Below are 21748 nucleotides of genomic sequence, written 5' to 3' on the forward strand. Positions count from 1 at the left end.
GCAATCAAGGAGATCATTTACTCAAGAAGGAAGATTTTCTAATTGTGTATAGTAAGTGACCTGTGCAGCCGGTGCAGCCAAAATGATAAAATAAATGAGTCAGTCTGGTACTAACGTCTCCAATTTTAAAGAGAGTGTTAAGCACTGAGTCAAGAATCATTGCATGGGGTCTCTGAAAATAATTGACTCACACGTGAATCTTGATGGTAAAGAGCAGTTATTTCAGAAATCACCACTAAACAGTTGTTCTTAAATGGAGGGAATCTACATATCTGTTAAGCTAGAAACAAGCAGCACAGATTCATATTGCACCTTGGAGTCCTGTGTATGAAAGATGTTGGGATCATCTGAGCTATCCACCATAATCTTCGGCCGTTCATTCTCCTTTGACGACTGAGATATTCCTATGTTGTCAGCACGCTGGGTCTTGTGGCCTCCATGGCGATCTGCTCCCACACGATCACTGCTGGTGTTCCCCATTGCCTGAATGGTATTGATGCTATTGCTCCAATAGTACAACAGCACAGCTCTACAAGCACGTTCCTGTCTGGATATTTAACAAAAGATGTGTTTGTTAATGGGAAACATTCTACTCTTAACGAAGAACACCAACAACAAATAATCTACACAAACCAAACACTGAGTTACTCTAGTATTTTGTATCTATCTTTGCAGATTTTGTCTAATTAGTTTAGACCCCCATACTGATGTCAGATACATCTCATGAAAAAAGTATTTTACATCATGATCCAGACTTTATTTCCTATTCCATATTTAGGCTTTGCAAAACATTTCTAATAAAAACCCAATGTACAAACAGCAAGAAGAGGAAAAAATTAAGCTTCACCAACAATGATTTATTGTGTAAATCTACCTAATAGTGGAATTGAACTGCACAAAGTCTACAAGGAAATTACCTGTCTACTGGTGGGCCAACAGATATATCTCATCATGATGCTTCACATTTTATGACTCTATGGGGCAGGCATTCACAATTTTCCTGACTGCAGCAATAAATAATTTAAAATACCTATTCAAATTAGTACCCGACATCAACTAATTAGAAAATGTCTAAATTTCTGCAAAGATAGACACACAATGCTGGAGTAACTCAGCAGATCAAGCAGCATCTTTGGAGAATATGGTAGGTGATGCTTTGGGTCGGGATTCTTCTGCAGACCGATTGTAGTGGGGGTGAGTTTACAGAGTTCAATTCCACTATATTATATATTTGTAAAAAAAATCATGATTCATTAATAAATCATAAATCAAAAATAAGTCATTATCCATGAAGCCTAAATATGTGAGAGGGAGAGAGGGAGAGAGAATGAATTAAAACCAGTTAACATTTCACATCAATTATCTTTTATTCTGCTTTTGGCCTTTCTGACTGTTTGATGAAATTGCATGTTAGCTTAGCGAATTGCCAACAAGAACACCCAAATCCTATTCCACAACTGAATTTCCCACTCACCTTCTTAAAAAATATCTTATTTTTCAATCTTCACACCATTTGGATGGTTTCACATTTCCTCACATTACATATCATCTGCCATTGACTTGGCCATTTACTTAACACCTGTATCAACTTACTGCTGCTTTTCATCCTCCTTTAATATGTCACTAACTGTTCTTATCATTGTTGATCTATTTTTCTAGTGCAGAGCTTTTAGAGGTTGTCTATTGTTGCAGGGAATGCCACTCTAAACAATGCTGCTTTGCACAATGCAAGGTCTTGAATACATTTTGTATTTGTTAATGTTTTAGTAAATGAATGAGAAGAAACCAGAGATTCTGAAGTACTAGTAATGAAACAATGAAATTTTGTCTGATTTATTACAGTGTCATAAAATATTTGCTTATATTTTCTTGTCTAAGAGTACAGAGCAAGGCAAAAATTGGACTGCTTATACAGCTGATCTAGAAGGCATGACCTAAAATGACAGTCCACTGAAATGGTATCTTAAAGATAATGTCCCTTAAGAAAGTGTCAAATGGTTACGGTTGTCTTCGCAGAAATCCCATGGCAATAAGGGACCCGAGTAAGCACTTTGGACACTTTTGACAGACGAAAACAATTAACAGGTGCCTAAAAGAATGCGGAAAATAGATAATCGGTCTTTCATGAGATAAGTAGCTCCGTGGGGATAATAAAAGGAACAAAAAGCCCTCTTCCAAAGACACTGCACAAATGCATCTCGATGACAAAACTAAATGTAGATGTTCACCAAAGACGGCCAGAAATAACAAGCCTCTCAAGTACAAATACCCTCTGAAGTGAATGGTTAACATTCATATTGATTATTTGAATCAAAGGAGATGTCTTGTTATGATCAAGCATTAACCAGAGGCAGGAATGGGTCCCCAAGCTACATAATGGTCACATGGAGAGGTGGTATCAAAAATAACCAATCATGCATCTTCTTGCTTAGGATTGGTTAGGAGATAATACTAAACCGTAGTATCTTGGTGGAATTATTGAACCTCTGATCCAAAATGTATAAAAATGCTGTGCTCTGTATAATCGGAGGTCTGTGGATTCTACCTATAATGTGATTAGTCCTTTCTTCCTTCTGTTTAACAAAATTTTAAAAATAATAAATATGCTTGTTTGACCCAAGACCAGACTTTGTGTGAATAGTTAAAGACTAATTAGACAAAATAGTAAGGTGACGTGCCTCAATGACTATCGACCAGTGGCACTAACGCCGGTGGTGATGAAGTGCTTTGAGAGGTTGATCATGGAGAAAATCAACTCCTACATCGACAAAAGCCTGGACCCACTGCAGTTCGCATACCGCCACAACAGATCAACGGTGGATGCGATCTCGCTGGCCCTCCACTCCGCACTGGACCACTTGGACAACAAAAACTCATATGTCAGGCTGTTATTCATTGATTACAGCTCGGCATTTAACACAATCATCCCCTCCAAACTGGTTACCAAACTCGCAGAACTGGGTCTCTGCGCATCCCTCTGCAACTGGATCCTTGACTTCCTCGTCCACAGACCACAGTCTGTTCGTATTGGTGGAAATGTGTCAGCCTCAATAACAATCAGCACGGGAGCACCTCAAGGCTGCGTGCTCAGCCCCCTGCTGTACTCACTCTATACCCATGACTGCGTAGCGAACCACAGTGCGAACTCCATCATCAAGTTCGCTGACGACACCACTATTGTGGGGCGTATCACTGATGGGGATGAGTCAGAGTACAGAAGAGAGATCGAGCAACTGTCCATATGGTGCCAGCGCAATAACCTGGCCCTCAACACCAGCAAAACCAAGGAACTGATTGTGGACTTTGGAAGGAGTAGGAGGGGGACCCACAGCCCCATTTATATCAACGGGTCGATGGTTGAAAGGGTCAAGAGCTTCAAATTCCTGGGCGTGCACATCTCTGAAGATCTTTCCTGGTCCGAGAACACTAATGCAATCATCAAAAAAGCACATCAGCGCCTCTACTTTCTGAGAAGATTACGGAGAGTCGGATTGTCAAGGAAGACTCTCTCTAATTTCTACAGGTGCACAGTCGAGAGCATGCTGACCGGTTGCATCGTGGCTTGGTTCGGCAATTTGAGCGCCCTGGAGAGGAAAAGACTACAAAAAGTAGTAAACACTGCCCAGTCCATCATCGGCTCTGACCTTCCTTCCATCGAGGGGATTTATCGCAGTCGCTGCCTCAAAAAGGCTGGCAGTATCATCAAAGACCCACACCATCCTGGCCACACACTCATCTCCCTGCTACCTTCAGGTAGAAGGTACAGGAGCCTGAAGACTGCAACAACCAGGTTCAGGAATAGTTACTTCCCCTCAGCCATCAGGCTATTAAACCTGGCTCGGACAAAACGCTGATTATTACCAACCACTTTCTGTTATTTGCACTATCAGTTTATTTATTCATGTGTGTATATATTTATATCATGGTATATGGACACATTTATCTGTTTTTGTAGTAAATGCCTACTATTTTCTGTGTGCTTAAGCAAAGCAAGAATTTCATTGTCCTATACAGGGACACATGACAATAAACTCACTTGAACTTGAATAGTTATCTTGCTTCAAAACAATTGGACTACTGATCCTTGTGCTTAATCCCACCCAAATGAGATGGGTTTTCAACTGAGAGAGAGGGACTGTGTGATTCAACTGAGATTGCAAATCATCGAATAAAGCTGATTAGGTAGCTGTATTTCTATCCAAGTTAGCAGTCTAAATAGAAAATAATGGATGGAGGAGTTTACACTCTATATTATGCTGGTTATAGCAGTTAAACCCAACCAGATCAAAGTTGCACTATTGCAAAGATCACAATTATGCACTAAACCATATATCGCTGAAATGAGACACGGGATAATTCATTGGATGAAATAAAAAGTACACCTAGAAATAAAGGTGCTGAATTTTACTGGTTCTTTGCACATGGCTGAGAGCAGGGGGAGTGTCTTTGACATTTTCTTAGCAGCTAATGTTATTCAGACTTATTACTTAATTTTGCCGATTTGAAGGATTCACTCATCAGAGATCAGATTATTTGTTTAATGCAGAAATCGGGTCTGAGGGAACAGCTATCACGCAAGATGGAATTAACTGAAATGTGCAGCTGTGCAAAGCTGCGGACCTATCTAAAATTAGCCGAGAAATGTTGGCTGACCAACAGAAGAAAGTACAAACATCGGGCCTCAAGTCAATGTTCAGAACAAGGAAGTAGATGAGTAGCTGGAACGAAATGTCCAGCATATGGAAACATAGTACACGATGTGAATTGGAAAATCATTTCTACAAATAGGGCATGATGAGGAGTCCTTGGAATTGACAAAAAGAGACGTTCAAGAATGAAGGGAGGACTCAATTCAGAGAATTGATTGGGTACAATGTACCTGGTACCAATGGAGGTCAATTCAGTGAGAGGAACACTCAATAGAATATCTATGCCTAGATTTTGGTGAAAGAGTATTTGTTGATATTTCAATGACTCAAGAGCAACATGTCCTTCTTAACCTTCAGGATGGTGCTGTTAAAATCAACTAGTGCTACTGATGTACTATTTGAGCACACTGAATGAAAGCTTAAAAACTAAAAGATGCTGGAAATCCAAATTAAAAACAAAATGTTGTGAGTACTCAGCAGGTAAATTAGCATTGGTAGAAAGAGCTGCAGTTAGCATTTCAGGTCCAGGAACCTTGATCAAAATACTGACTACACAGAAGCTGCGCTCTTTGAAGGTGGAAAGCTTTCACATTCTAGATTTCTATGATGTGCATTTTATCATAGCAGACCTGAAAAATGGTACAAACATACTTGGAGGTAGTTACAGTCCAGAAGATGGGAATTGTAAAAGGTACACGACAGGATCATAAAGATTGTTTCAATGTAAACAAGCACAGATGAATAGCCAGATGCTATTCACAAAACATGGAAGCCTGACGTGTAAAATGGAGGAAGCCAAATGAAGACCGGCACACTCTTGCAATAGAGGTGCCAAATAGCTGCTACTTAGAACTAGAAGCATGGTGAGAATGAAACCCTGCTTCAGACTAGCAATAGGCAGTGCAGAAGATTATGATGACTTGGCAAACTTCATGCCAGATGTTGAAGTCATGTATGAGGGAGGCACCCAATATTGGAACTGGTGTAGGTCCAGATCTAGAGAAACAGTCCACAACCCAAGTACCTGTTAAAGGGCACAATACCTGAACTGTTATAAGTCATGCAGCATGCCTCTGCCTTGTGCTTTCCTACAAAAGCTTTAAGAGGCTGTCTCTATAGATAAAGCTACTGCGTATTAAAAATGCAATTTTGCACAACGTAAATTATTTTATACACAAATATGTCTATTCATGTGTTAAAGTTCCTAATTATCCTTTAGTATCCTATTGAGTAAGATACTGAAACATTTCCTTGTAGCTCACTTTTCTAATCTTTGTATCATCAACAAACTTAGATACATTACTATTTTATTATTCTGCTCCCACAGAAATCGTATTATTAATCTACAAAAATATCTAACATGCTTAATTTCATCATGCTAGTTAGCCAAATAATGCAGTTACATACTATGTGATTCAGCAGAGCATCATGGTCTTTTGCATAATCGCTTGCTGCAGAGGTGATCACCATATCTCCTGCATCTTGCACACCTTGAACATCATGTAGGCATAGTTATTGTTCTTATCTGAACCATAGGAAGAAGAGATGGAGGAAGACCATTCAACAAAGAGCTCTCTAGTCAAACTCTAGTCATCCGTGTTATCACTTTTAGAGAGCTATGGACTTGGACCCTGAGCTTGCAAGTCTTTTTAGGTGAATCTGGCTGGTGAACCTACCTGTTGTTCAATTCATTAAAATAAACTGATCCAACTACATGGGATTTGTTTTAAAAGTTATAGCTTTTGCATTTTAATTTAAAAATTAACAGCATTTTAAAAAACACCTTATTTATTACTGATGTCCGATACCCAAGTCATAAACTGTTTGACATCTTAGTGACCCGAGTGCACAGCTGAACCAGACGCCAAAGATTGGCGATTTGTACGGTACTGCACATTGCTCAGAGCAACAATTAGGTGGGTGCTGACTTCACTGCGGAGATTTGAACAGCAGTCCCTGCTCAATATAGTAGAATTGGAAGAGAGGCATGTCAAGTTGGATGTATATAGTTTATTTCACTGAAATAACCATAGTGGAAACATTGGAAATGCCTTTACCACACTCATCCAGCCATTAACCACCACATATTCCGACATTCAAAATTTCATGGTCTCAACCCTATAAGAAACGGTCCTTTCTGTTATGTTTGTCCCTCCCTCTTTCTCTGCAACTTTAAACTGGTGTTCCCCTTTTCCCAGCCCTGATGAAAGGTAATTGGCCTGAAATGTTAAACGACACTCTGCAAATGCCGTAGGAAGGAAATACAGATACTGGTTTTGTAGATGGTTTATGCATGCAACCTATAATGTAGCTACCTCAATACCACTAACCACGCCCAGTCATCTCAGTATAACTGTGATATCTTCCCCTTGCTCCTCCCTTGGTTCCAGTACGCCTGAAGACTAGATGCAGTCAGTACTGGGACGTGTTTGACATGTGCCTTTATTAAAGACTCAGTAAAGTTACAGTGTGTCAGACGTAACTCCTTTACATGTTGTCAGTAAGTTAAACGCTCGCCTCCTGTTTATCGGGTTTTATTTGCTCCTAGTTTTACTAGTGTTTAATTCCCTATTTACCATGGCAATCTCGTGCCGCAAGCCCTCTCCCCTTGTCTTTGACGCTGACATTGCGGAGCGATGGGCTACTTTCGTGATGGACTACAACCACTTCATCAACATCGTGCACCGAAACGACCCTGATGCGGTCAAAGCCTCACTCCTGCTGAACCTTGCCGGTCCCGATGCTATGAAGTGTGCTCAGGCTTTCACTTACAATCCAGCGGTCCTGGATGACAACGACCAGGTCGTCGAGCCGGCGGAATCTGCCAACGACCCGGTATGTCTCTTACGCAAGTTTGCGGAGATTTGTGACTTGCCCTCCAACCGTATATTGGAGCGGGCTAGATTCGTTACAAGGAAACAGCAGCCTGATGAACCTGTTGAATGTTTTATCGCTGACCTGCGCTACCTTGCTCAGCTGTGCCGTTTCGAGAACATGCGTGATCAGCTCACCAGAGATATTTTGGTCACCGGCATGCTAGATCAGAAGCTACGAGCGGAGCTGCTGCGAAGACCGGATCTCACCCTGACTGAGGCTATGCATGCATGCCGAATAGCTGAGGTGGTTGCCCCGCTACATGGGCAGAGGGGATCTGACAATCGGGTTATTAATCTGACTGGTGTTGCTATGCCCCGTCGCAAGCAAGACAACGTTCGCCCTGTACCGCGGCTGACTTATGCCGCTCGGGTCCCGCTTGTCAAGAAGTGCCCCAACTGCAATTATGTCCACTCTATGCAGTCGCAGTGCCCAGCATTTGGTAAAGCTTGTAATTTCTGTAAGAAGATGAACCATTTCTCAGCTGCCTGTCGCTCCTGTGGGAACGTTCCTCCAGCTCCCAGACAAGTTTTAAACAACCTTCAACAAGTTGATAACGAATTCGGTTCCCAGTCTTCTGTCGACACTGCCCTCGACTCTGAGCCCAGTATTTCCATGGGAGATGCCAGTGTTTATTCTCTCCTTCATAATCAATCTCGCCTCCCCGATCCTTCTGTGCTTGTCACTGTCAACAACAAATCCTTCACTGCTAAGCTGGACACGGGGGCGAAGGTGAATGTTATGTCAACATCCCTGTTCAGGAAGATAAGGAATAATGAGCTGTTAACTGCTGATCGCTCCATATTGCGTGCTTATGGGGGAGCGGAGCTAAAACCTGTGGGGAGGGCCACCTTCCACTGTGTGCTGAAGAAATCTTTGTGAGACCTGTCGTTTTTCATTCTTGACTGTGACTGTGTGACTCTGTTGAGCAATCAGGCGTGTCAGGATCTTGGGCTGGTGTCCTTTGACCGTACTGTCCACGAAGTGCGGGTGATGCTGAATCCACTCTCCGAGTACCCTGACCTATTCGATGATGAACTGGGTAAGCTGCCCCTTGTATACAAGATCGCAACTGACCCGTCGGTTGTACCAGTGGTCCGTGCTCCACACAGGGTGTCATTTGCCATGAAGGGCAAGGTCAAAGCCATGCTGAAAAACATGGTTGACATGGGAGTGCTTGAAGCTGTCGGCGAACCCCCCGAGTGGGTCTCCACCATGGTCGCCACCATGAAGAAGGGTAAGAGCGAGATACGGGTGTGCATCAACCCCAAAGACTTAAATCTGGCAATAAGACGTCCTCATTACCCCATGAGGACTGTAGAAGATGTTGCTGCCCAGGTCGGTCAGGCCACGGTGTTCTCTGTCCTTGATGCCAGGAGCTCATTCTGGCAAATACCTCTAGACAAACACTCCTCAGACTTAACCACTTTTGGCACCCCCTTCGGAAGATTCAAATTTTTGCGGATGCCATTCGGCATCAACTCTGCTAGCAAAGTGTTTCAACGCTCCATGGAGCAACTGTTTGCCGGCCTGCCGTGTGCCATTATCGTGGATGACATCCTGGTTTATGGGAAAGATGCTGCTGAGCATGACCACAATCTCCGACGGATTCTAGACCGCGCTTGCCAGATCAACTTTAAACTTAACCCGTCAAAGTGCAAGTTCCGTGTAGCTGAAGTACCCTATGTTAGCCACATCTTCACAGCCCACGGGCTGAAACCTGATCCGCAGAAGACCAACGCTATCTCCGAGCTGCCTGCCCCGACCGACGTGACCAGCCTGCAGCGTTTCCTGGGCATGGTCAACTATTTGGGAAAGTTCATCCCCAACCTCAGCGTGTTGAGCGCACCCCTGAGGCAACTGACAAAAAAAGACATTGCCTGGTCCTGGTTTCCCCAACACCAGCAGGCTTTCGACCTTCTCAAAACAAAGCTGATTAGCACACCGACTCTCAAGTTTTTCGATCTGCAACGTCCAATTGTAGTTACGTGTGATGCTTCCCGCTTCGGACTCGGTGCTGCCTGCCTGCAACTCCATGATGACAGCTCGCTGCAGCCCATTTCTTATGCCTCGCGTACCATGACAGACACTGAGCAGCGCTATGCACAAATCGAGGAGCTTCTTGCAGGTGTATTCGCCTGCTCCAAGTTCAAGGACTTCCTTTTCGGTACCAGGTTCACCGTCGAGACGGATCATCAACCCTTGGTGACCATCCTCAATAAGCCTATCCATATCGCTCCAGCTAGACTCCAGCGCATGATGTTACAGCTCCAGCGGTTCGACTTTCTGATCGTGTACAAGAGGGGCACCGAGATGCATGTGGCCGACGCGCTGTCCCGGGCCCCCCGTCCTCCTGTGACAGGCACCCCTACGAGCAGGAGGATCTGCAGGTACTCAATGTCAACTTTGTTCCCTCGTAGCAGCTGCAGTGCCTGGTTGAGCACACCGCCAACGACCCCGACCTGCAACAGCTCGCAGCTGTCATCCAGCGAGGTTGGCCCAGCAGACGCACCTCACTGCCTGCGGGCGCCCACCCTTTCTTTCTGGTCCGCGATGAGCTTGTGCTCCGGGACGGCATCATCATCAAGGGTCACAAGGTGGTCGTCCCTGCCTCCCTATACGACTTGTACTACAACGCTGCCCACATGGGGCATCCCGGAGCCGATGCCACCATCTCACATGCCCAAGAACAGTACTATTGGCCCGGCATGGCCAAGTACATTAAAGCCCGAGTAGCCTCCTGTCCTGATTGCTCACAAGCATGAGGTACAGCACTGCTCTCACGACAAGTCCTGCCGCCCGCTCTCGCACTACTGCCTGGCCAGGTCGTCCGCATGCAGACAGCCACCGGATTCTCCCGACTCGCAACCGTTGTTGGTGTGGACACTTCCCCAAGATCTTACCTGGTGGACTTTGATGGAACTGTCTACCGCCGGAGCCGCCAGCACCTGTTGGCCGTTAACGAGCCTCTGCTTCCTCCTGCAGATCCCTACGCTCCTCCGTTGCGTTTCAAGCCTGTCATTATTAATTACCCCACAGCTCCCTGCATGCCCCGGTCAGTTCACTTGCCGCGTTCTCCTCCCTCTGCGCTTCCTGGTTTCGGGCAGATGATCTCCTCCCCTGCTCGTTCTCCTTCTCCTCCCCCGTCTCCTCCTCCTGGATCACCTGTCCCAGTTGGGTCTCCGCCGACTTTCTCCTTCCCGGCTGCTACTGCTCCGCCTCCTCTTCTATCTGGTGGGGAGGGTGATGGTGCTATACGCACACGCTCGGGTCGGGTTGTCAAACCTCCTGTCCGCTACGGTGATTTCGTTTAAATTTGCATGTGTTGTATAATCACACTGCCACTGTTATAACTTCAATTTTAGATTTATAAGGGAAAGGATGTAGATGGTTTATGCATGCAACCTATAATGTAGCTACCTCAATACCACTAACCACGCCCAGTCATCTCAGTATAACTGTGATATCTTCCCCTTGCTCCTCCCTTGGTTCCAGTACACCTGAAGACTAGATGCAGTCAGTACTGGGACGTGTTTGACATGTGCCTTTATTAAAGACTCAGTAAAGTTACAGTGTGTCCGACGTAACTCCTTTACAGGTTTAAACCGAAGCTTCTTTGCCGGACTTGCTGAGTATTTCCTGTATTTTATTTTATATTTATTTTGATTTACGTTTTGTTTTCTTATGCTTATTTGAATAAAGGGGGTCCAGGTAGTAATAAGATTAGAGTTAGAAACATAGAAACATAGAAATTAGGTGCAGGAGTAGGCCATTCGGCCCTTCGAGCCTGCACCGCCATTCAATATGATCATGGCTGATCATCCAACTCAGTATCCCGTACCTGCCTTCTCTCCATACCCTTAGCCACAAGGGCCACATCTAACTCCCTCTTAAATATAGCCAATGAACTGGCCTCGACTACCCTCTGTGGCAGGGAGTTCCAGAGATTCACCACTCTCTGTGTGAAAAAGGTTCTTCTCATCTCGGTTTTAAAGGATTTCCCCCTTATCCTTAAGCTGTGACCCCTTGTCCTGGACTTCCCCAACATCGGGAGCAATCTTCCTGCATCTAGCCTGTCCAACCCCTTAAGAATTTTGTAAGTTTCTATAAGATCCCCTCTCAATCTCCTAAATTCTAGAGAGTATAAACCAAGTCTATCCAGTCTTTCTTCATAAGACAGTCCTGACATCCCAGGAATCAGTCTGGTGAACCTTCTCTGCACTCCCTCTATGGCAATAATGTCCTTCCTCAGATTTGGAGACCAAAACTGTACGCAATACTCCAGGTGTGGTCTCACCAAGACCCTGTACAACTGCAGTAGAACCTCCCTGCTCCTATACTCAAATCCTTTTGCTATGAAAGCTAACATACCATTCGCTTTCTTCACTGCCTGCTGCACCTGCATGCCCACTTTCAATGACTGGTGTACCATGACACCCAGGTCTCGCTGCATCTCCCCTTTTCCTAGTCGGCCACCATTTAGATAATAGTCTGCTTTCCTGTTTTTGCCACCAAAATGGATAACCTCACATTTATCCACATTATACTGCATCTGCCAAACATTTGCCCACTCACCCAGCCTATCCAAGTCACCTTGCAGTCTCCTAGCATCCTCCTCACAGCTAACACTGCCCCCCAGCTTAGTGTCATCCGCAAACTTGGAGATATTGCCTTCAATTCCCTCATCCAGATCATTAATATATATTGTAAATAGCTGGGGTCCCAGCACTGAGCCTTGCGGTACCCCACTAGTCACTGCCTGCCATTGTGAAAAGGACCCGTTTACTCCTACTCTTTGCTTCCTGTTTGCCAGCCAGTTCTCTATCCACATCAATACTGAACCCCCAATGCCGTGTGCTTTAAGTTTGTAAACTAATCTCTTATGTGGGACCTTGTCGAAAGCCTTCTGGAAGTCCAGATACACCACATCCACTGGTTCTCCCCTATCCACGCTACTAGTTACATCCTCGAAAAATTCTATAAGATTCGTCAGACATGATTTACCTTTTGTAAATCCATGCTGACTTTGTCCAATGATTTCACCACTTTCCAAATGTGCTGCTATCCCATCTTTAATAACTGACTCTAGCAGTTTCCCCACTACCGATGTTAGACTAACTGGTCTGTAATTCCCCGTTTTCTCTCTCCCTCCCTTCTTAAAAAGTGGGGTTACGTTTGCTACCCGCCAATCCTCAGGAACTACTCCAGAATCTAAAGAGTTTTGAAAGATTATTACTAATGCATCCACTATTTCTGGAGCTACTTCCTTAAGTACTCTGGGATGCAGCCTATCTGGCCCTGGGGATTTATCGGCCTTTAATCCATTTAATTTACCCAACACCACTTCCCGGCTAACCTGGATTTCACTCAATTCCTCCAACTCCTTTGACCCGCGGTCCCCTGCTATTTCCGGCAGATTATTTATGTCTTCCTTAGTGAAGACGGAACCAAAGTAGTTATTCAATTGGTCCGCCATATCCTTGTTCCCCATGATCAACTCACCCGTTTCTGACTGCAAGGGACCTACATTTGTTTTAACTAATCTCTTTCTTTTCACATATCTATAAAAACTTTTGCAGTCAGTTTTTATGTTCCCTGCCAGTTTTCTTTCATAATCTATTTTTCCTTTCCTAATTAAGCCCTTTGTCCTCCTCTGCTGGTCTCTGAATTTCTCCCAGTCCTCCGGTATGCTGCTTTTTCTGGCTAATTTGTACGCATCATCCTTCGCTTTGATACTATCCCTGATTTCCCTTGTTATCCACGGATGCACTACCTTCCCTGATTTATTCTTTTGCCAAACTGGGATGAACAATTTTTGTAGTTCATCCATGCAGTCTTTAAATGTCTTCCATTGCATATCCACCGTCAACCCTTTTAGAATTAATTGCCAGTCAATCTTGGCCAATTCACGTCTCATACCCTCAAAGTTACCTTTCTTTAAGTTCAGAACCATTGTTTCTGAATTAACAATGTCACTCTCCATCCTAATGAAGAACTCAACCATATTATGGTCACTCTTGCCCAAGGGGGCACGTACAACAAGACTGCTAACTAACCATAACCCTCCATTCCTTTCCCATCCATATAACTATCCAATTTATTTTTAAATGATAAAAACGAACCTGCCTCCACCACCTTCACTGGAAGCTCATTCCACACAGCTACCACTCTCTGAGTAAAGAAGTTCCCCCTCATGTTACCCCTAAACTTCAGTCCCTTAATTCTCAAGTCATGTCCCCTTGTTTGAATCTTCCCTACTCTCAGTGGGAAAAGCTTTTCCACGTCAACTCTGTCTATGATGAGAGGGATAGACAGAGTTGACGTGGAAAAGCTTTTCCCACTGAGAGTAGGGAAGATTCAAACAAGGGGACATGACTTGAGAATTAAGGGACTGAAGTTTAGGGGTAACATGAGGGGGAACTTCTTTACTCAGAGAGTGGTAGCTGTGTGGAATGAGCTTCCAGTGAAGGTGGTGGAGGCAGGTTCGTTTTTATCATTTAAAAATAAATTGGATAGTTATATGGATGGGAAAGGAATGGAGGGTTATGGTCTGAGCGCAGGTATATGGGACTAGGGGAGATTATGTGTTCGGCACGGACTAGAGGGGTCGAGATGGCCTGTTTCCGTGCTGTAATTGTTATATATGGTTATATGGTTAACCCTTCCTCATTACTCAATACCCAGTCTAAAATAGCCTGCTCTCTCGTTGGTTCCTCTACATGTTGATTTAGATAACTATCCCGCATACATTCCAAAAAATCCTCTTCCTCAGCACCCCTGCCAATTTGATTCACCCAATCTATATGTAGATTGAAGTCACCCATTATAACGGTTTTGCCTTTGTCGCACGCATTTCTAATTTCCTGTTTGATACCATCTCCAACTTCACTACTACTGTTAGGTGGCCTGTACACAACACCCACCAGCGTTTTCTGCCCCTTAGTGTTTCGCAGCTCCACCCATACCGATTCCACATCCTGCAAACTAATGTCCTTCCTTTCCATTGCGAGTTGTTTCCTAATGTATCAACAATTATAGGACCGACCACAAACTAATATAAAAGTTCAATCATCACAATTATGTGGTTGAAATGTACAAATTACATGAATAACATACAGGTACAAAAACATGAAGACAAATTGCCATTAAACGGAAAATGAGGGCCGGCGTCAGGAACAGCCGAGCTGTTGGCGGTCTGGCTTCCCATACACGTGTGAGACCACCGGCTTCACACTTCTGCTAAAATGCCCAAACCGTTCACAACCATGAAGCGAGGCCTCCCCAACGCCAGGGCTAAATTTAGGTCCAACAACAACCACCACCATCATCGTCTCCCCCGCCCCTTTTAGACCTAAAATAGAAATGACAGCCACACACAGTGGGAGCAGGTCACACGCAGGATGCCTGACAGCGGTGAGCGGCCGGTAGGTGAGTGAGTGTTACCTGCAGTGTTGCCGGCTGACCTGTTGCTGGTCACCTCGCCGCCCAAACGTCAACGCTCCGCATCGCGCGCGCGCCCGGCCGGCTCTGGAGGCTGTGCGCGTGCCCGGTCCCGGCTCACTGGAGTCTGGAGTGTGAGTGCGCGCGCCCGGTCCCGGCTCTGGAGGCTGTGCGCGCGTGGCCCCGGTTCACTGGAGTGCGCGCGCCCAAACTCGGCTCTACGGAGAGTGTATGTGCGCGCCGGAGCGGAGCGGAGCGGAGCGGTTGGTTGGTTGGTTGTGTGTGTGTGTGTGTGTGCGCGCGCGCGCGCGCTCGGCTCATCCTCCCTCCGCTCACCCAGACTTTGTGATGAAACCCTCAGTCTGAGTAAACACACCGACAGAGCTGCAGACTCAGCACCAAGCCAACTGTTTATCATGGATCCGAACAGGTGGCTTGCTGACACGTCCATTTTGTGCAAGGAAAACATTGCAATATTTGAAATTTAAATTGAAAAAAAACCTATAAAGCTAGAATTACTGGGTGGGTCGCGTAGCATAATCCGTTACACTTAGAAATACCAGCGATGCAATATTTGAAGTGCAATTTCCTATTTATATTTTACATTTCCTCTTGACTCATCCTCGACTTTGTCCATTAGGTTCCGGTTAGGTTGCATCAAGATTCGAGAGTTTAATCATCCCTTTAAACTTTAAATCCCCCACCCCGATTATACACCTCTTGTTACTCTCCCTCCGACATTTTCGTGCATCTTGATTCATTTATAACTTCTGCCTTCGTATCGTTTATCTGAAACTTAACTTTTATTTTGCTCCAGAAATGCTGCAGTCCCAGCCTCTACTGCTTTCATTACAGATTTCCAAATTTCGCAGCATTTAGCGTTTGTAAAATAAAGCTTTTGATGTTGCTGAAACAAAACGAATTAAAATCTAGAGAAAATTGACATACATCAATAATGGGTGGAAATTAGGTAAATAGTCATACTCACTTTAATGCCTCTTTATAAATGACAAAAATAATTTCGCTCACAGCTTTTTTGCAAGCTCAAAGATAGAGGCAGCATCCAATATATTTTCTAATGTTTTTATTCAACACTACAAGGAATATTCACCTGTAAATAAGCCTTTTTAATAACAATTTTGATACTATTTCATCCTCTATGACATTGCCTTTATATAAAGTATTATCCAGAGTATAGTTGTGATATTTAGTTATTTGGAACCTCTTTAAGACCAACCCTAAAATGGAAAAATCCACCTGTAAAGATTTACCTCTGTCCCGGTACTCTTGGACTACATTATTTAAAAAATATTTATTTGTATTAGTAGCAAATGTGAATGATGCAAGCATTACCTTTATATGTAACAACAGTCATAGTTGATGCTGAGTGTTTAAAATTACAATTTTGTATCAAGATACGTGCTATATTTGGGTTAATAAAATGTATCAATCAAGACATAAAAATGTACAAATGTTGCCTGTTATTTATTAATATTATATCTGGTTTCAAAAAGGGCCACATATTAAAATGTCAAAATTAACTATTAAAATTAAAATTTTGAAAACTATCCTAGACTTAGATTCTGATGCATCAAGGAGAAAGCTACGCAACTGATGTGATGTGTTTTGACCAAGATTTGTCTTTCTTCAATTAATGTAATTGTAAACTATCCTTGAGCACGGTTATTAAACTTTTCATTGGTCAAACCTACAATTTTGCATAGAAATACTTTAACTTTCATCTGTTAATATCAACACTGTGTTAATGGTGACACCCTGAATATGGGTGGTAGAGCTGCTGCCTCACAGTGCCAGAGACCCAGGTTCGATCCTGACTTGGGGTGCTGCCTGTGTGGAGTTTGCACATTTGCCTGTGATTATATGGGTTTCCTACGGGTGCTCTGGTTTCCTCCCACATCCAAAAGATGTGCAGGTTTGTAGATTAATCGGCCTCTGTAAAACATGCCCTGGTGTGTAAGAAGTGGATGTAAAAGTGTGATAGCATAGAACTTGTGCGAATGGGTGACCGATGGCCAGCATGGATTTGGTGGGTCAAAGGACCTGTTTCCATGCTGTATTTCTAAACTAATAACTGATACAGGTGCACAACCTTTTATCCGAAGATCCAAATAACGAAAACCTCCGAATAGTGAACATTTGTGTGTGGGTCTCCGGTCGGTCCTCGAAGAAAGGGGAACTAAATCCCCATTCATAAAAGAGAAGGTGAGGGTATATTGCGCGGGAGGGTTAATAATTGACAATATGCTGCTGTCTGCCCGCTGAGTTAAAAAGTGTATCGTGAGTCTTGAGTTAAACAGTGTATCGTGAGTCTTGTGTGGGAACGTTTTAACTCAGCGGGCAGGCAGCAGCAGATTGTCGCTCCCTTCAGTTTCACCCCACCTACACCCCTCTGCTTCCCGGCCATGTGTGTGACCCCTTCCCTCCCCTCTCCAGCTCCCCGCTCATTGCACCAGCGCGGGGGCTTTGCACTGTCTTCACGTCGGCGATACCAGCAGGTCAGTGCCAGTCACCGGAGACGTCGGGACCAACGGGACACCAACCCCCAGGCCCACTGCAAGCACGGAGATCCCAGAGACCCACAGCCAGCAGCAGCGCAGCCCAGCCCCGCTCCAACTACAGAGGAAAACTGCAAACTGGCCGGAGATGTCAGGACCACCAGAAGCCGTTCCCCGAGCTGCGCCCCCACATCGGGACACCGACCCCCAGGCCCACTGCAAGCACGGAGATCCCAGAGACCCACAGCCAACAGCAGCCCAGCCCAGCCCCGCTCCAACTACAGAGGAACCTGGGTTGCGGATGACGGGGCGCAGTTCGGGGCGTCGTAGGGGCCCATCGGGGAGCGGGTTCCTGTTGGTCCTGACGTCTCCGGCCACCTGCCATCCTCCGGGGACTGTACCGCCCTTGCAGGAGAGTGGGGTTGTTTGCAGTTGCAGAGGGAGGGGGCAAGGGCGGTACAGTTCCCAGTCTCAGCTCCAGTCCAGGGGGGTGGCTGGAGACGTCAGGACCAACGGGACACCGACCCCCAGGCCCACTGCAAGCATGGAGATCCCAGAGACGCACAGCCAGCAGCAACTCCAGCCCAGCCCCGCTCCAACTCCAGAGGAACACGTATGGGCAGAAGCTGATGGTGTGCAAGGTACGTCTTGTTCTTGGGGTGGCGGATGAGGGGGTGCAGCTCGGGCTGTGGGCAAACTGCCACTTGTCGCCGTAGCGGCCCATCGGGGAGCGGATTCCTCTGGAGTTGGAGGGGGAGGGGGGTATTGTGCTGTTTGATCGCCCCCTGCTATCCCAGGGACAGGGAGACACAGCGGCTTTTTAGACTGGTGGGCAATCACTTCCAAAGTTCTGCCCACACAGTCAGTACACCTCTCCTACACTGTATTTCATACAAACATTTATTCTGCAAGAAAAAACTACATTGAAGACTCAAACTCGCGACCGAGTAACTGCCAGGATCGAGGCGCAAACTCGCGACCTAGCTCGGGGATTCAAGAATCCCCGAGCTAGGCCGCCTAAGGGCATGTAGCCCCGCTAGGGTGACATGAGTGCGAGAGGTGATTCAATGCTGCGGGCACATTTACAAATTCAGGAAATCATTCAACACAGTGCATTTCATACAGACATTTATTCTGCAAGAAAAAACGACATTGAAGACTCAAACTCGCGACCGAGTAACTGCCGGGATCAAGGCTCAAACTCGCGACCTTGCGGATATGAGCCGAGCACTCTACCACTGAGCCAGCCATTAAAATCTACGCTAAAAAATTTCCATTCCGAAGGCCGACAAATTCTGAATTACGAAAAGTGTCTGGTCCCAAGGCTTTCGGATAAAAGGTTGTGCACCTGACTTCCAAAATTCGTATAGGTATATTTCATATATGGGAAATAGTGTATTCTCCAGATGAATCTGAGCTAGAATTATGAAGATGATTGGATAAAGGAACACATGCATCTCAGAATGATTTAATGTTTTTTTGCTCTTAGACTTTAAATTTTATATTAATTCTATGTAACTGGTATTTTTATTTCAATCATGGAAGAATTTGTTATATTTCTAAAATCAAGATGTCCAGAACCAGTCAGGTAAAGTAAATACCTGCAGTGTTACCAGTACTACGAGTTGATGTGCAAAACTACTTTGTCAAGCAAACTTACTATACGCAATTACTGATAATAAGAACCAGGTCCAACTCAACAAGGATATACAACTGGAATGTTGCCACCTAACAGAGCAATGGCAGTTTTTTCTACCTTTCACTTTTTCTTGTTCTTATTTTATTAAAATGAAGTAACAGATCAATTTATCTTCCTCTGAATTCCAATTGTACCAGTTGAATGTTCTTTCCTCCCACATCTTTACCGATTGAAATGGTCCTTTTGGATATTCTCAATTATTTAACACTTTCCCTTTTTTCCCATGAATTCCCAGTTAAAGCTGCTAGAGCTGGTGCCTAACAGCTCCAGCAGCCCAAATTCAATCCTGACCTACGGTCTTGTCTGTATAGTATCCCTGTGAGGACACGGGTTTCCTGCAGGTGTTATAATTTCCTCCCATGTCCCAAAGACGTGCATAGTAATACATTACTATGTTACCTCTGGTACATAGGTAGTAGAATTTGGGGGGGGTGGTTGGGGGAAATGATGGGATCACAGGGAGAATAAAAAAGTAAATCGGTGTTTGTTGGTTAATGGGCTGAAGGGTCTGATTCCATGTTATATGATAAACAAAATAACAGATAAGAAAGATGCAAAATATAAACAGCTGGAAGAACTCAGCAGTTTGAGCAGCATCTATGGAGAAAAGAGAAGTCGACATTTCAGACTGGGACCGTGCATTAGAACTGTGTAAAGGGAAGTGAAACAAAGGCTGGAAAGTGACACATGGATCCGGATGAGGGGTGGAGACCTAGATGAGGGGAGGGTGGCGGATGAAGGATAGGTGAATCCGGAAGGGATGGAAACGGAAGCTGTAAGGTGATATGTGGAATCAGGTTGGGGGGGGAGAGGGAGGGAGTGATGGACAGGTAGAACTGTGAGGAATAAGGTAGAGACAGAGGCTGAAAGGTGATAGGCGGATCCAGATCATGGTTAGGGTGTTGGACAGCTGCAGTTGTGACGGGGAATGGTAAAGTCAGAGGCTGGTAGTTGTTAGGTGGTAAGGAGGGGGTGATGAGCAGATGAAATCAGGCATGGGAGGGGATAGGAATGACAAACCAAGAAGAGTCGCAGATATGTGGGTGATGGATGGGTGCTACCAGGCATGATGAGTCCAGGTATTTGGGGTGGGGGGAGATATGGAAAAGTTGAACAGAGTAAGAGATCCTGGAACTGAGGGGGAGTACGCAAAGAATGCAGGATACGTGAAACCAATGTTCATATATTTGGGGCCGGGGCTACCCAGTTGAAATCGGAGGAGCTGCTCTAGTTTGCGTTTGGCCTCATGGTGGCAGTGAAGAAGGGGAAACAGGCAGGTCGATGTGGTAATGGGAGTTGAGATGACATGCAGCCGGAAATGGAAAGGCGAAATCTGGGGAGTGTAGATGTGAATGTGGGTAGAATTAAAAATAGGACGAATGTAGGATTCGTATATTCGGGCGGTTGACGGTCTATGCGGATTCGGTGGGTCAAAAGGCCTGTTTCCAAACTATGTCCATGACCCAAAAAAGAGACTTGTAAAAAACGCAAACCACAAAGTGCTGGAGGAACTCATTGGCTCAGGAACATCTATGGATGGAATAGACAGGCGACGTTTCGGGTCTGGACTCTTCTTCAGACTCCGCTTTCTTGTGTCTCTTACGAATGGAAATGACAAAAACGCATTTATTTTTTACGCTGGCCCTTGGTGAGAGATCAAACGATTAGTTTTAGATCGGGTCCCGACCCGAAACTGTGTCTGTCCATTCCCTCCACAGATGCTGATCGCTGAGATCCTCCAGCACTTTGTGTTTTGTCCAATATTCCAGCGTCTGCAGTCTCTTGAGTCTCAGTTTCAGACCTTGGTCCTTTGAAGGAGATGTGGCCAGGCCTCGGGCCATTCCAGTTGAGGTGATGCTCCACTGACAGCAGCGGTACCGGGCTAAGCCGAGCCGAGCCGATCCTAGCTGATCTGATCTGATCTGGTCCGGTCCGGGCGGGGCTGAGCTAGACTGAGCGGAGCTCCATGATCTTTGGACCGGGCTGATCCGGGCCTGGCTCCTCACCCTCACCCGCGGACGTCTCCCTGCGGCCAGTTGTTGTCGGGGCGCCGCGTGTGTTTCCGGGTTAGCCGGATGCCCGGCATTATTGTTTCGTGACCGGAGTGGAGAAGGCACCGACGAGTGAGATTAGCACCAACTCCCGGGCTCGGTCGGTCGGTGGGGAGGCTGTCTGTCTGTCTGTCTGCCCGCTTGTCCGGCCGGACGGCCATGGGGGCAGAGAGCAGCGCGGCGCGGAGCTGCCGAATGGACGGGCCGCCTGTCACCCTGCCCGGTGGTCTCAGCGTTTACCGGGCGACGCTGGAGGAGGAACAACTGGTGTCCGTGTTCGTGTACCAGCGGGGCAACGAGGAAGCCGTCAACAAGGCCGCCAAGGTGAGCAGTGTCAAGGCCGGGCCGGTGTCAGGAGAGGCAAGCTCGGTGGGATTCCTAGCCCTGGTTAGGAGCTCGGTCACACAGGGCCAGTACTTGTGTTTACGGTAGGAAGCTTGGCTGCAGTAGCCAAGAGTCAGTCGACCAGCGTCAATTTGAGTTTATTGTCAAAACAGCAAACAGTACAGCACAGGTAGA

At 45.6% G+C, this 21748-nt stretch overlaps 2 protein-coding genes across 5 annotated transcripts in view; one reads left to right on the forward strand and one right to left on the reverse strand.

The window, feature by feature from the left end:
* LOC116977631 (5'-AMP-activated protein kinase subunit beta-2-like) overlaps positions 1-21170 on the reverse strand; it is a 36822-nt gene extending 15652 nt beyond the window's left edge. The window contains exons 1-2 of one of the 3 annotated variants that reach the window (XM_033028251.1): positions 20980-21170; positions 313-547 (exon numbers count right to left, since the gene is read on the reverse strand). In XM_033028251.1, coding sequence (XP_032884142.1) covers positions 313-480 — 168 coding nt within the window. In that variant the 5' untranslated portion in view covers positions 481-547; positions 20980-21170. Of the gene's footprint in view, positions 1-312; positions 548-14966; positions 15113-20979 lie in introns of those variants that run through there. The other 2 variants (XM_033028250.1, XM_033028252.1) reach the window with 2 other exon arrangements.
* A 68-nt stretch (positions 21171-21238) lies between these two features.
* The window catches only part of scyl3 (SCY1 like pseudokinase 3), a 32489-nt gene continuing 31979 nt past the window's right edge, over positions 21239-21748 (forward strand). Inside the window, exon 1 of one of the 2 annotated variants that reach the window (XM_033028248.1) lies at positions 21239-21553. In XM_033028248.1, the coding sequence (XP_032884139.1) occupies positions 21389-21553 (165 nt within the window). In that variant the 5' untranslated portion in view covers positions 21239-21388. The remainder of the gene's footprint in view (positions 21554-21748) is intronic. The other variant, XM_033028247.1, reaches the window with a different exon arrangement.

Source organism: Amblyraja radiata, chromosome 10, assembly GCF_010909765.2.
Source record: "Amblyraja radiata isolate CabotCenter1 chromosome 10, sAmbRad1.1.pri, whole genome shotgun sequence".
NCBI lineage: Eukaryota > Metazoa > Chordata > Chondrichthyes > Rajiformes > Rajidae > Amblyraja > Amblyraja radiata.